This window comes from Panthera onca, chromosome A2 (assembly GCF_046562875.1).
Source record: "Panthera onca isolate mPanOnc1 chromosome A2, mPanOnc1 haplotype 2, whole genome shotgun sequence".
NCBI classification, from domain to species: domain Eukaryota; kingdom Metazoa; phylum Chordata; class Mammalia; order Carnivora; family Felidae; genus Panthera; species Panthera onca.
The window spans coordinates 147,734,589-147,749,088 of NC_138340.1; the positions used below are offsets into that span (position 1 = coordinate 147,734,589).

Consider the following 14,500-nt stretch of genomic DNA (forward strand, 5'->3'; position numbering starts at 1 on the left):
GGGAGGAGGAGAAGGGGCCCGGGGTTCATATGCACGGCGCACGGCACCAAGACAGAGCTGGTGGCTCTGACCTCTCCCTCGCAGCTCCTGCCTGGCAGCCCGGTGCCCTGGTCCCGGCTCCAAGCACAAAGGACAGACACACTCACAATCCAATTTGTTACACTTCCACCTTCCAGGGAGAGAGGGAGGTGAAAAGAAGAAAGGGAAAAAAAAATCCCATTATCTTTATCTGTCCTTCCTATCAGCTGCAGCGGAAAATGCAAACTGGGGAGACAGCTGCTGTGAACTCTTTATATTTCACTCAGAAGATAGTGTATCTTTTTATTGCATGCAGGAATTACTCGTTTGAAAAAATATATATATCCTTACAGCATGACTTGAACCTTGAACGGCAAGACGGAGCGGAGGGGGTGGGGGTGGCAGAGCATTCCAGAGTTCCGGGGGCTATGAGAGAGTATTTGCATGAAACCAGAGGAATCTCTGGAGGTCAAGGTCCACGGGGCGAGTGTACAGGGAGGAAATGGGTGGTCTCTCCACCTTCCTGCTGTGTGACCAGGGCCCAGGCATTGTGCCTCTGAGTGGCGGACTGTCCCGTGCCGTGGAACAGAACGGCACCAACGATTTCCATTTTACTGAGACAAAGTCCCACGGCTCAGAGGGAGGGGTGTCCTGTGTGAAGAAATGAGGAAATCATCCTGCTCACACTGGTACATCCCATGCCTGGCACAGAGCTTGCCCCAAGTTAGGCTCTTCCGATACATTTGTGGAAGAGTTTAGTGCCCCAGGGGTGGAAAGGGACATAAACGTGGTGAGGACAGCCTCGTGTGTAACACAGTGGGGTACCGTTGCCACTGTGCTTTGAGAGCTCCAGAAGTTGTAGCTGCCCAGCACAGCCCCAGACCCCTGCCCTGTGGTATCTTTCCTTCCTTCCTTCCCTAGATTCCAACAGACGGAAATGAAAGCAGGCCTTCCTGTCCTTCATTTTGGCTCCTGTGATGGTTAATTTTATGTGTCAAGCTGGCTGGGCCTAGGCATCCAGTTATGTGGTCAGACGTTACTCTGGAAGTTTCTGTGAATTGTTTTAGATGAGATTAACAGTTGAATCGGTGGGCTCTGAGTAAAATGAATTGCCCTCCATAAGGTAGGTGGGCCTCATCCACTGGGCTGAAGGCCTGAAGACAAGAAAGGACTGACCTCCTGTGAGCAAAAAGGAATGCTGCCAGCAGAAGGCCTTTGGACTTGAACTGCAGGGTGGGTTCCTCGCCGCGTCTCCAGCCTGCCAGCCGGCCTTGCAGACATTGGACTTGCCGGCCCCCTTGCTACAGACTGAATGGTTGAGTCCCACCAAAATTACCATGTTGAAATCCTAACCCCCAATGCGATGGGATTTGGAGGTGGGTTCTATGTCAAATAAAAGGCCATGAAGGTGGAGACCCATGAATGGAATCAGTGCCCTTGTCAAAGGGACCCCAGAGAGCTCTCTTGTTCCTTCTGCCATGTGAGGACACACTAAGAAGGCATCACCGATGAACCGGGAAGTGATCTTCACCAGACACCAAACCTGTCAGCACTTTGATCTTGGACTTCCCAGACTCCAGGACTGTGAGAAAGAAATCTCTGCTCTTCATAAGCCATGCAGTCTATGGTATCACGTGATAGCAGGCCAAACGGACTAAGACTCCATAATCACATGAGCCATTCCCTAAAACAAACCTCTCTCTCTGTGCACATTCTGTTGGTTCTCTTTCTCTGGAGAACCCTGACTTATACATTCCCCATCTTGGTTGCTTAACACCTGGAAAGGTCTAGGGAAAGGGTGGATGGGGGTGGGGTGGGGAGGTGAGAGAACTTCAGTCTGAGGAGCAGTGGATGGAAGTGTCTGGAATGAGGGGCCAGGCCAGGGGTGATGATGAAAGGCAGGAGGAGGTGTTTGGGGCTGGATTTACTTAGGACAGTGACAGGGGTGGCTTAAAATGTCTTTGTCCCCTTCTGAGCTGTTCTTAGACAGGTGTCCCTGCTTTGCCAGGGGCTGGCTGGCATCGGGAGGGGGAAGGAAGTCTTGGCCCAATGCCCTCCTATGGGGGCTGTGGGGGCAGGGGTGGGGGTGGAGGATGAAGGGGGAATGCTTGGCTATCTTGCCTCTGTCCAGAGCGTGGGTCTGAGTCCTCTCCGTGCCTATGTGTTATGTCCCTTTGGCATAAATTAATTTTTGATAGTAATCACACCTTACATTTGTAAATTGCTTTTAGGCGTTTCAAGCACCATCACCTACATGATGCGGAAAAACTCTCCTTGGGGGCACGAGGCTGAGGTGAATCATGTGGAAAAAGCATCTGGATCTCTGAGGAGGCCCCATTTCCTTGTGATGCAATGTGGCTTTGGGAGAAAGAAGGCCAGAGCTTTGGGGGCGGCTCCAAGCCCTGGATCTCATAGAAAAAAGGACCTTCCTCAGAAAAGCACCCACCACAGGGGGCCTTTATGAGGAGTCCAGCAAGAGGCTCCTCCCCCAGGGAGATGGGGCCCTGAGGCTCGAACCGCCTGAGGTCCCTACTTCTTTGGCTTTCCCCCTTGTCTGTCCCTGCTGTCGGAGGCCTCATCCCTCCAGGGTAGCTCCTGGGTCCCTTCCCAGCAGCAGCTCCCATGGGAGGTGCCCTCTTTGTTGTCTTGGGACCTGAAACGTGGGCAGCCGTGGTGGGCGGTGAGTCACAGGAGACCCCGCCCCTCCTGGGAAGTAGCCTGTTGCTTGAGAATGTGCACCCCGGGGGGCAGTCTTGGCTGCTTTGCTGCAAGGTCCTTCCGCCTTGGGGGGGTGGGAGGAGCCACAGGTGCTCTGAGGCTGCCACTTTCGCTCCAAATGGTTCACCGCGATGGCTGCTGGATGCTTTACATCTTTTCGTTAATGCTCTGCTTTGCCCGGCATTCGCATCTCCAGGCCTTTTAGGGGAGCAATTTTCTAAGGCTAAGAAGCGGCCCCTTCCCCTCCCAAGCTGGGGCGGGGGGCAGTGCAGATTCCAGGGAGGGAGAGAGATCCTGAACTGTGAAACTGGATTTCTCCCTCCAGGAAATCAAGCAGGTGCAGAAGGTGTGGCCCCTGAATCTGCTTCCAGCCGCTGCCCCCTGAGCTTGGGGTGGAGAGGACACTGGAGAACGTTGGCTCCCGCCCTTCCTGAAATCTACTAAGTGTTTGAACCACCACAGGAGGTAGTGTTCTTTACCACCCATCTGCCCTGTTCTGGTAAGGAAGAGAGGAGTTCCGGAGCAAATACTCTGTCTCGGTGCTTCAGGTGGAGGCTTACGAAGCCACCTGCTGCTCTCCCTCCCGGGGAGTCACCCCTTCCCAAGCGTGAGAAGCAACAGTCCTACATGCACCTGCTCACAGGAGCTCTTCCTGTGTTCTAACACCACCTTTCCGAACTCACCTTCTGGCGTGAAGGTTCTTACAACAGCTCCTGCTCTTGGCCCCATGATGTCAGGGTCACCCTCCCACCCACTGTGCAGATAAGGACACTGAGAAGCACAGATAAGCTCTCTGACGCGGCTTCCGTAAATCAACAAAAGGAGTGGTGGGTGCTACCTGGCATCCCGGGTGAATGCAACTCTCCCCAAGAAACCCATTATGGAGCCACCCACTTAGGTGTTTGGGGGTGGGGAACACGGGAGTCGGTTTCCCTCCCACTGGTCCCGTAGCAGGCCCCTTCCCTACATCAGGCTGTGGGATCTTCACGGCAGCAGAGTCACCCGCACGCAGACACACGTGTTTTCTCCGACTGGAGTGCCCAGTGCCCTGAGACGCACGCGTGGACACGCTTGCACACACGTCACCACCCCCGACTCTCTCCCGTGAGAGCAGCACGCACAGAGACATCTCTCAAGGGAAGGGGACCATGTGCTCCCCCAATCTCTCTCCCTGGGTGTCAGAGCCCTGGGCGTGGGGCAGAACACATCCCGCCAAGAGCCAAGCAAGAGGAGGTGGGGTTAAACGAAGCAGAAAGGGTTGAGGTGAGTGAGCGGAACTTCCTGACCCTGAGTTTTCAGGCACAGCAGGAGGAGATGAAAATTCCCTTTGGATTTTAGAAAATAGCATAGATGCCCATCTGTGTTGGATGGCTTAACGGAAGGCAGCTTAGAGGCCAGATGGATGGAATAGGGGCCCCTGGAGGCCCTCCTACCCCCACATTGCCACAAATCTCCAGACATAAGCACATACACATAAACGCCTTTCTCTCCATGCCCGGGATCAACAGACACACAGCACTTCCTTACTGGTGTTATTCTCATGATCCACAGTAACAACAGTGAGTACTAACTGAGTGGGTTCCACGGGCCAGGCACTGCATTAAGAGGCTTTTACAAGCACCATCTAATTTCTTTCTTACAGTGAGGCGGGCACCGTTATTATCTCCATTTTACAGGTAAAGACACTAAGATACAGAAAGGTTAAGTGACTTGACCAAGGTCACACAGCTACAACTTAGCAGCGTCAGGACTCCAATCCGGGTGTGAGAATGAGCCACGAGGCCAAACTGCCTCTCTTCAGCCCTGGCCCCTTTGGAGCCTGGAGCTCCTCACTAGGGTCTCCCCAGGACAATATCTCATTCAACACCCAGGTGAGCCGTAACTGGATCTCAGTACAGCTGGCCCTAACTGGCATGCCCTTGTTTATGTAGGCTATGCGATCTATTCATGGAACATTCAAATAAAATGTCATCCGGCTCCCCAGCAGGCTGTCACCTCTCATTTTCCTCTCTTCTTTTTCTCCATCCTCCATCACTGACCCAGATCCCTCCTGCCTTAGGTAGTCAGCAAAAACAACACGCACAGAACAGAGGGGAAGGGAAGGGCCCGGGGGGCTAATGACAGGAGCTTGGACCACACAGACTCAGCTTGCGTCCCCTTCACTGCCGATGGGACACCAGAGGCAGTGGGACTGCCAGCAGGTGGCAGTCCCCTGTGTGCCTATTACTCACTGAGCAGACACGGAGGGGTGCCTGCCCCCTGCCCCCTGGCCCCCTGGTCTGTAGAAGGTGCTTCTGACCAGTCCCAGGACAGTCCTGGGTGGGCAGCCTACTCACCCAGGTCCATGTCTGCAGCCTTGGGCCGGTGGGAGCAGGGCACATTCTTGAAGATGGCATCCAGAATCTTCTCCTTGACCTGAGTAATGGTGTCGCAGTTGAGGATCTTTACTGGGACCTCGGGGCTGTTGGCATTGTCTGGGTTGACACAGCTCAGCACCTGGGGAAGGGGGAGCAGAGGCGCGTGGGGGAGGGCAGCAGGCAGAGCTGAGTCCCAGGGGCACCCTCAGACCACCACACACACCCCCACTCGCTCTCTCTCCCACGTACACGGCACTGTGTCAGCAGCACACCCAGCCCGCTGCCCTCTGAACCCTCCCCTTCCACGTGTGTGGGTCCATCCTCCCGGTCACTCCCCCTCAATGTACACGCACTCATGCGAATCTGGCTCCTTGCTCAAGAGATTTCATAAGCTTCGGTTTTTGTGACGGTCTCGGGCTGACTGGAGGTTGGAGAATCTCTAAGAAGCTTAAGGGGCTCTTTAAAAATAAAAAGGTGCAGGTTCAAACCACTTGAGATCCCTTCCTGGCTCTGAACCCACAAACTTGTGTTAAGGGAAAGTGGTCACCCTGGCCCAGGGCCTCAAAGTCTCCTTCTGGAACTAGTCAGAAAAATTCAGGCTCTTCTTAAAGCACCAAGCTGTATTTTTTTTCCTTTAAAAAGTTCTGGGCTCTTTCCCAAGGCTTCTCTTTCCTTGCTGTTCTCAGAGAGGACTCTGTCTACGTGGATGGGGCTGTGCAGGATGCTGGGCAGGGGGCGCGGCCACAGTGGGGTGGGGTGGGGTGGGTGACCTGGGGCGCGGGTCGGCTAGGCGGCCTGGCACGCCGGGTCCCATACCCTCCCTCTGCCCCTGCCGCCTGAGCCCCCTATGCCCCCTCCCTGATGTTTCCCTGCACCCCTGCCACCTCGGATCTCAGATGTCACATGTCTGCAGACTCAGACTCAGACGACAGCTTCCTCCCCCACCCCCTTCTGCTCCATGTGGCTGCAATCAGAACCCTGGCCCCTGGACGCCTGCCTTTTATTAGCAGCCAGACTGCTGTGAGCTCAAACAGGAACATGCTTCTTCCATTAAGAAGGAAAAAAAACCCTCCTAAATCTATAAATCCAGATTCTCACCCTCAACGTGTCCTAAAATGAAAACAATGGTGGAAGGAATTCTGGACCATGGGTCCCTTCTGAGCCCTCTCCCAGCCCCTCCCTCTAAAGCTTTCCCGGACCCTCGCTGTCCCCTCCATGGCTGGGCACAGCCTGCCACTTGGTGCTGCCCTGGCTGCCCCTGCCGTCCTGTGCTCTGGACTCAGTCTCCTCCTCCAGGAGCAACGCAACCTTTTCTGGGTTTCCTCCCACTAGAACCTCGAGGCAGAGGCTGCCCCACCCCAGAGTATGCCCTTCTGACGTTTCTACTTGCCCCAGGGGTTCATGGTGGCCCTAGGAGAACCCCGTGGGATGCATCAGGGCATCTAGAGAAGAAGAGGAAGTACTGAGGGACAGGGTTGCCTGGCCACAGGTCAAGCCACAGCTCCACCCAGAACACGGATTCCTATGCCCCTTGGCTAGTTTCTGAGCAAACTGCCTGAGGTTTTTTTCCCTGCTAACTCAGTACTTCTGGTGTTTTAATGTGAATAGGATCACTCAGGGGTTTTGTTAGAATGCAGATTCTGACTCAGGAGGTCTGGGGTGGGGCCTGCGATTCTGCACTGTGGCAGGGAAGCATCCAGTGGTCTAGCACCTAGCAAGCTCCCGGGTGATGCCAATAGCCACTCCCAGCAGCAGGGCCCTAGAACACGCAAGCCCAAGTTCTAGTATCCAGCTAATTAATCACTCAATACCTCTGAGGGCACCTAACTAGAACGTGATGCAGCCCTGAGCCTCTCAGCACCTGTCTCCTTTGTGGTACCCCTCCTGCCCAGGACAAGGACAGCAGCAGTTGGCCCAAACTGCCCAGGGCTCTTCCGGCACTGCTGAATCCCATGACTTCCCCTCTTTTTATCTGACCCCTTCATCTCGGTGGCTCCGGCCCGGCCCTGGGCAGCCCTGTCTGCGGCTGTCTTGTCTCGTAGGCTTGCTTCCTTTTCCTTCTTGCCAGCCAGGGGCTGTTCCCCTTCTGCCTGTTGGGAGTTCCTTTCATAGGCCTGCGGTAGCAGCCTGTCTCCCTGCAGCCCTTTCTTCCCCCGGCAAAACAATTGCAATTTCCTCCCCCTTTCCACACGGCACCTCTTCCCCAGGTCTCTCCACTTGATGGCTGCGCTCCCCTGACCCACTCCTAGTTCCTGACATCGTCTGAAACCAGGCTGGCGTGTGAACAGTAGCCGGGGCCTCTGGAAGGAAGGATGCTGCGATCTGGGGACAGAGCATCACGGCAGCTCACGGTGCTGGATTCAGTATTGGGGAACCATGGATGGGACGGGAAAGGAAGGGGTCGGGGGAGATCAGGCAGGAGACATTTCAATGGTACTTCTAGCTCATTAAAAAATCTATTGGGGTCTCTATTTTGGGAAGGTTTCCCCCTCCCCTTCTCATTTTAATCAGAGCCTCTAACTCTCTCCTCTGAAGCAGAATGTGACTCAAGGAAGCCAAGCCTTCGGTCACATGCTGCTCCTCTGAAGTTTCCCCAGTGGAGCCCATCCCAGCAGGTCTGTCAAGATGCCCACTGGGTGCCTCCCCGCCTTGCTGGCCCTCTGAAGATGGAGGGGGACAGGTGCATCATTCCCAGCCAGAAGGGACTGTCTCCCCACTGGCCATGGGGTCTGGGATTCGCCCTGGGCTCACTGCTCCTGCCCGACTCTGCCCTGTGCCAGCCCAGCCTGCATGGGTCTCATCTCCCCGTAAGTGCATTGAAATCCTTTTGTCTGTCCACCGGTCTTGAGGCCATCCATGCTTCACCTGCAGCGCTTATCTGTGATCTTACATTCTACCTCCTTCCTTTCACACCCCTCCCCTTTCCTAGAGGAGGCCGAGTGGGAGATCATACCTCCATACAAGAGCCCAGAGCTGTGTGAGTGCCCGCCCTGCTGGGAGGGACAGTGGCAGCCTGCGGGACAGGCATGGCAGGAAAGAGTGGGCTCCCTGCCCTGTGCTCCTCACCATACCCCATCCTCTGGACAACTTTGGGAGGTATGCACGGTTGTTATCCCTGGGTAAATCAGTTCTAGTGTTATCCTCCATTTTTTTTTTCCAGATAAAGAAACCCAAACTCAGAGAGATTGAGGGATCTGCCCCAAATCAGCCAGCTGGTCAGAAGCAGAGTCAGGGCTCTCATCCAGACCTCATGCTCCTACATGCTGAGCTCAGCTGCCTCCTAGGGTGACAGCTGCTATTAGAAGAAGGGGTCTAACCTTGACAGAGGGAATCCCTACATTCCCTGGACAAGCGCCTTAACCACTAGGCTATCCCGGCCTTGTGGTCTATAGCTCGGGTCATGGGCATATTTGCACTTAGAATGTAGGCAGAGCTGGGCTTCTGAAACATAAGGAACTCTTTCCGGTTTCCTCTCCTTTGGCCTCTACCTGCTCTGCATGGAACCTTCACTCTCCACGCTGGGATTCCTGATGAGGAGTTTGTTCTGGAGAATCAGCCAGCCAGCTGTTGGCAAGGGCTTGGGACCCCACGTTCAGTGCACTGGCCCGGAACCACACTAGTCTTTGCTGAAGTGTTGCTGAGCTGTGCCTGAGCGACTGGCCCCCAAATCCAGCTGCCCTGGTGTGGCGGTAACTGAGGGAGTCTGGGGGTGACGGGCACAGGTGGGACGCTTGGCTGGGCCCGTGCGGCAGGTAAGGACAGATGGCTCGCCAGCACCTCAGCCATCCCCTCTGCTGGGCAGGGGCTGTGCGGGACCAGAGCCCCCTGTCCAGGGGCATGGGCAGCGCCGTGAGGCCGGCTTACCAGGGTTTTGTAGTCGATCTGTTGGCGGATGAGCTTGTCCTCACTCAGGGAGTAGCGGGCCTCTCCTGTGATGGCATCGATGGGCCCCTTCTCCATCTGCTGCTTGATGGCACAGAATAGCGAGAAGAGGGGCTCCCCGGCGCACTCCTGGACACAGAGAAGAGCCGTGCTGGGCGGACGCCGGACCAGCCCCCCGGAACCCGTTTCTCTGGACAGGGCCGCTCTCCACTCCTCCGTCTCGTTTCTCTCCTGCTCCCCGCCCTCCTCTCTGGTGCCAACTCCCCCTTCAGACGGGAGTTTCTCTCAGCTCTCTTGACCACCTGTCTTCTCCTGTCCGCCCCCTCCTCTTCACCTCCCCTGCCTCCTGTCCCTTCTCTGTTCCTCCTCCCCACCCCACCCCACCCCTGCCCATCATGAAACGGAGGTCAGTCCCTGGTGGTGCCAAAGCCTTAGAAAACAGGGAATAATTGGAGGGGAACGGATTTTCTACCTCCCAGCCACACGGGCAGCGTGCCTTGCAAGGTACCAGCCTGGAACCCTTATGGGCCTGGGGGCTGGGAGAGGTAGGACGGGAGGAAGAGGGAAAGCAAGGAAATAAGGGGTGAAATGTTTTGGGCTCACAAGGGGAAATTGGCTTTAGGGCTCACGCAGGATGCTCTCACGGCTCTGGAGAAAGCAGCCTGGGGGACAGGGGATGGTATCTCTCATGCAAGGGCTGACAGATGCTCTGTCTCCTGAGATGGTCAGGAGTCTGCCGCCTCGGGGCCAGTGACGGTGCTGAGGGGGACCGCATTTCTTGGTGGGGTTCTACGAGCCAGGCCGTGGGGAATGTGGGCTTGGGGGCATGCAGGCTCTGGTAGGGGGGTACCCCCAGAGATACCCCCACATCCAATCATACCTTGAGGAACTTGTAGAGCAGAAAAGTGAACCAATTGGTCAACATCTTCTCAGCCACCGACTCAGTCCTGTCACCAGTCACCAAGGGAACCGATGGAGTGAGACAAAGACAGAAGCAGCTGGTCAGACCCCCAAGGACTGGGAAGGCAAGGGAACAACTCCTCACTGATTCTGCTGCTTGCGGCTTTTGGGCCCCATCTTGAGGTGCTAAAGAACGTTTGGATTCCATGGCCTCCTAGACACCCCGTAATGATAGGACAAGCTTTGCCCGCGAAGCCAGGAGATGACATTCTGGTGCCAGGCTCCCTGGTGCACGTTTGGAGGGAACGCGCTAGACCAGCTTCCCGTCGGCACTTTCTGCGAGGAGGAAAACACTGTCCTGTCCGGCGTGGTAGCCCCCTGCCTGCCACATGTGTCCACTGAGCACTCGAAATGCAGCTAGTGCATCTGAAGAGCCGAATTTTACATTTTCTTGACCTGTGATCAATTTACATTTGAACGGTCACGTGTAGCTTGTAGCTGCAACCTGTCAGACAGTGCAAGCCTAGAGAACTTTATAATTTCCTATGGGTGGGGAAGAGAAGAATAAGAAACCCGGGGAGATACTAGTTTGGCAGGGGACAGAAAGGAAGGCAGCGGGAGAAGCGGGTCGTGGGACAAAAACCAGATGGATTACACGGACCCCATCCCCTAAAGCTAAAGACTCCTAGAGCTAATACCTAGCTCATCCCAAGAGATGCCAAAATTGTCCTGTTTCAAATTACTTTGGAACTTCCCCTGGAACCTCGCTAGTGTTTCATTTGCAACGGCAGGAAGTGCCTTCTTGAGTCTAACTCGCACCCTTTGTGCTGTTACCCAAGTCCCTTTCTTTTACTTTGGAAGGGAAGGACACTGCGGCCTTGTTATGGCCCCAAGACACTTCTGGTTGCACCCGTTTGGAGGAAACAAACTCCATTCGAACTTGCGCTAAGCTCGTGGCCTCCTCCATGGAGACACGGGCCCGTTCGGGTATGTGTGGATAGGCTTTGAAAGTTGCACTTGGCAGAAGATACGGGTAAGTACGATCCTGAGGCAGCTGCCAGCACACAAATGAAACTAAGAAGAGAAGCGCAAGACTGTTGAAATGAGGGGCCCGGCCAAGGGCAAGGGAAAGAAGGGAGACGGAGGAGGGCAGAAGTAGAGAGGGCATCTGGGGGAGAGCGGGTGGAAAACAAGAGGTGGAGACGCACGGATACAGAGCGAGGCCACGCGGGGAAATTGTCGGTGGGAGCTCTGGCAGGCAGTGGCAACCCTAGAATTATGCCGGTGGGTGGCTGCGTGGTGGAAGTAAAACAAAAATCAAAATGATCTACCTTGCTGTTTCCAAAGCTGTCTGATTGCTCCGAAATGTAGCAACCTTTTGCAGCTGTGCAGGCGAATGCCCACGGCCCCAGGAAAAAGCCTGAAGGAGACACTTCTGGAAGCCAAATGTAGCCACTGGACCAAGCAGGGGGCCCTGCCTCAGACCCAGACACCCAGGACGGAGGCAGAGGACAGGCAGAGGCAGACGGCCCCTGGGGCGGTCCAGGCAGAGGGCTGGATGCAAAGGCCTGATGTGGGAGTTTTCCAGCTTTGTCCACAGAAAGGCTAAAGACACCGCACTAACAGCCTAGAGGGGAAATGGCCTTCCAGCAGGAGGAAAACGTGAAAGGCGGCATGGATGGAATCAGAGAACCTCTATTTGCCATAAAGCCGAAGCCACAGGATATGGCTTCTGCGGTCACATGTGACCGTTCAGGTCTCCACAGTGTCAAGGATGAGGCGTCCAGCAGTGTGCCGTGGTGCACCTGGACCCGTGCAGAGTCCCCAGCAGGTGCCAGGAAACACCTGGTGCATTGCATCAGGCAAGGGGCCACTGAAGGGCTTTCATTCGAACACAGGCCAGACCGGTGCTTCTCAGGTTTCGCTGTGCCTTCAGATCACCTAGGGTTCTCGTTACAATACAGATTTTGATCCAGCCGGCTGTGGGCTGGGCCCTGAGAGTCTGTGTTACCGAGAAGCTCCCAGTGGCTTCGCTGCTGTGGTGCTCACAGCAGTGAGAGGGGCCAGGGCCAAAGTTTCCAGCCTTTTTTAACGTCTACTTATTTATTTTGAGAGAGACAGAGAGAGAGAGAGAGAGCAGGGGAGACACAGAGAGAGAAGGAGAGAAAATCCCAAGCAGGCTCCGCACTGCTCTCGCTGAGCCCGACGCAGGGCTCCAACTCATGAGCCATGAGCTCATGACCTGAACCAAAATCAAGAGTCGGACACTTGGCCGACTGAGCCACCCAGGCACCCCTAAAGTTTCCAGTCTTAAGAGGGTGAGGATGGTCCCCAGAGAGGCCCTGGGGTATCTCTCCTAGCTCATGTTCTGATTTAGATAAGGCTGGGGCTGGGCAAGTGACCTCTGAAGATTCCACAAGAGAAGAACTCCGGTAGAAAGGGCTGTAACCAGGGAAGGGTAAGGACAGAGAGAGAAGAAGGCAGAGCGGAATTAGAGGGTGAAAGAGAAGCAGCAGGGCAAGTGGACGGGTTCTTCCAAAAGGGCATGGGGTGCGCCCTGGTCTCTGGGCAGGTTGGTTCCTAAGCTTGGCGGGACTTGGCTGCTCCTCCTGGGAGCTCTGCCCCCGTCTCCCCAGAAGGCACGAGATCCAGGCCAAGCGGGCTGGGCTGGGCAGGGGCCCTCTCCGACCTCCGTCCCCTGCCGCCCGCCCGGCCCGGCCCTCACCTCCTGAGCAGCAGCTTGGGGTGGTTCTTGCTCTCCAGGTTCTTGTCGATGAGGTCGGCCAGCAGCTGCTTCAGCACGTCGGTCGCGTACTCCAGCTTGCTCTGCAGCACCGTCATGATGAGCGAGGCCACGTTGCCGCGGTCGCGCATGGAAAAGCTTCGCTGGGACTCCAGGGTGCGGATGAAGGACAGCAGGAACACCTTGTTGTTGATGAGCTGGGCAAAGAGCTTCAGGCCCTTCTCCACACGCTCCTGCCGGTAGCCCGGGACCTGCGGAGGAGCCCCCGGGGGAGTCCTGACTGCCGACCGCCAACGTGAGGCGGAGGCCAGCCGGGCCCAGGGGCCTCCCCACGGGGTGGGTGCCGCACGCTGTGGACCCTGCCCTCATCTGGCCCCAGGCACCGTGCCAGCTATTTCCTTAACCCACGTGCGGCTCACTGCCTCTTGTTTGGAGGTGAATCAGTGAGGCACAGAGAGAAGGCACCCTGAGTGATAATGGCCATGCTGGGATCTGAGTCTGCTGCTGAGCGCGAGCTCGTCCCTGACGGCAGCACAGGGCTGGTGGGGGGCCCTGCGCCAGGGCGCATGAGCATTACGGACAGCCCCCGGGGGCCTCCCGGAGGGGTCGTCACACCTGAGCCTCCACCTGTCCTCATGCTGACCCTTCTCTGGCCACGGGGATCCCGTTGACAGACCAGTGGCCTCAGAGTCAGGACTTCCAGGGTCCACACAGGCTCTGACTCCGCCACCCCGTGGGACCTCTGGCAGGTCCCGCAACTTCTCTGGGGCCCCAAGGTGATTCACCTAAAGAAAGAAGATTAAGCCTCACAGACCCTAGCATCTGATGTTTTCTCAGAGACTCCTCTGAGACCCTGCCGCACCCAGGGAAACGGGAGGAAGACGGGGAAGGAGGTTTCATCTTCCTGCCCGCGTCCTCTGTCCACCGGCAGAGGCCGGCAAGCGGGGCAGGGTCTACCCAGCTCACACCAGCCAGCCGCTGGGCGAGGAGGCATGGAGAACGCATCTCTGAGATGCACCAGGCAGGCCCCACAGCTCTGCGTGTCAGGGCCCCAGACTGGAATCCGCCGGGTGCCCGGCAACAGCGAGCGGCTCCAGGAAGCGCGGGTATTCGCCCAGCGGGAAGCCCAGCCACGGCAGTGAAGGGCTTTCTAGCACTCACAGTAGCATGGATGCATCTTGCAGACAATGGAATGAAAAAAAGTCAGGAAGAAGAGGGCGTACCGTGTAGTACCATTTACATAAGGATTCATAAGAAAACAACGGTGGCAGGAAAATGGTTATTCTCGGGGGTGGCGGTGACTGCAAGGGGGCACCCGGGGATGTTTGTGGAGGGCTGGTAGGGTTCAGCTTCCTGATCTGCGTGCTGGCCTGCTGGCCGTGTTCACTCAGGGAAAATGCACTGGGCTGTGTCCCGACAACGTGTGCCTTGCTCTGTAGGTGTTCTTTTATTATAGCAAGAAGGTTGCTTAACAAATAAAGCGCAGCCTCTGCCCTCAAGGTGAAGCTCTCGGAGAACGGAGCAGGGCACCCGTGTCGTGGAGTGGGGTGCGGGAGGAGCAGGGACATTCAAACGAGGTGCCGTGTGGAGGGTTGTGCCCTCCCCCGCAGGGGTCTTGGAGAAGGAGCGTCCTGTGGGCAGCAGTGAAGCCAGCAGTTTCGGGGAGGGTCAAGCTTGGGTTCACTGTCACAGCCATAGACTAGTCGGGGACCCTGAGAAGGCTCCATTCCTCCAACAGCGAAACGAACGTACCCCAGCTAATGCGTCTGTAGACCGTACTTTGCTGAGCACGGCTCTACATGCTTGAGAAATGTTGACCCATTTATTCCACATGACACCCTATGAGCTGGGTACCGTTACTATCCCAGGGCCTCGTGACAGT

General features: G+C 56.2%; 1 protein-coding gene across 2 annotated transcripts in view; it reads right to left on the reverse strand.

Annotated features, from left to right (window-relative positions):
* PLXNA4 (plexin A4) overlaps positions 1-14,500 on the reverse strand; it is a 440,460-nt gene that overhangs the window by 25,907 nt on the left and 400,053 nt on the right. For both annotated transcript variants that reach the window (XM_060633177.3, XM_060633176.3), the window contains exons 22-25: positions 12,601-12,869; positions 9,856-9,922; positions 8,958-9,104; positions 5,073-5,232 (exon numbers count right to left, since the gene is read on the reverse strand). In XM_060633177.3, coding sequence (XP_060489160.2) covers positions 5,073-5,232; positions 8,958-9,104; positions 9,856-9,922; positions 12,601-12,869 — 643 coding nt within the window. The remainder of the gene's footprint in view (positions 1-5,072; positions 5,233-8,957; positions 9,105-9,855; positions 9,923-12,600; positions 12,870-14,500) is intronic.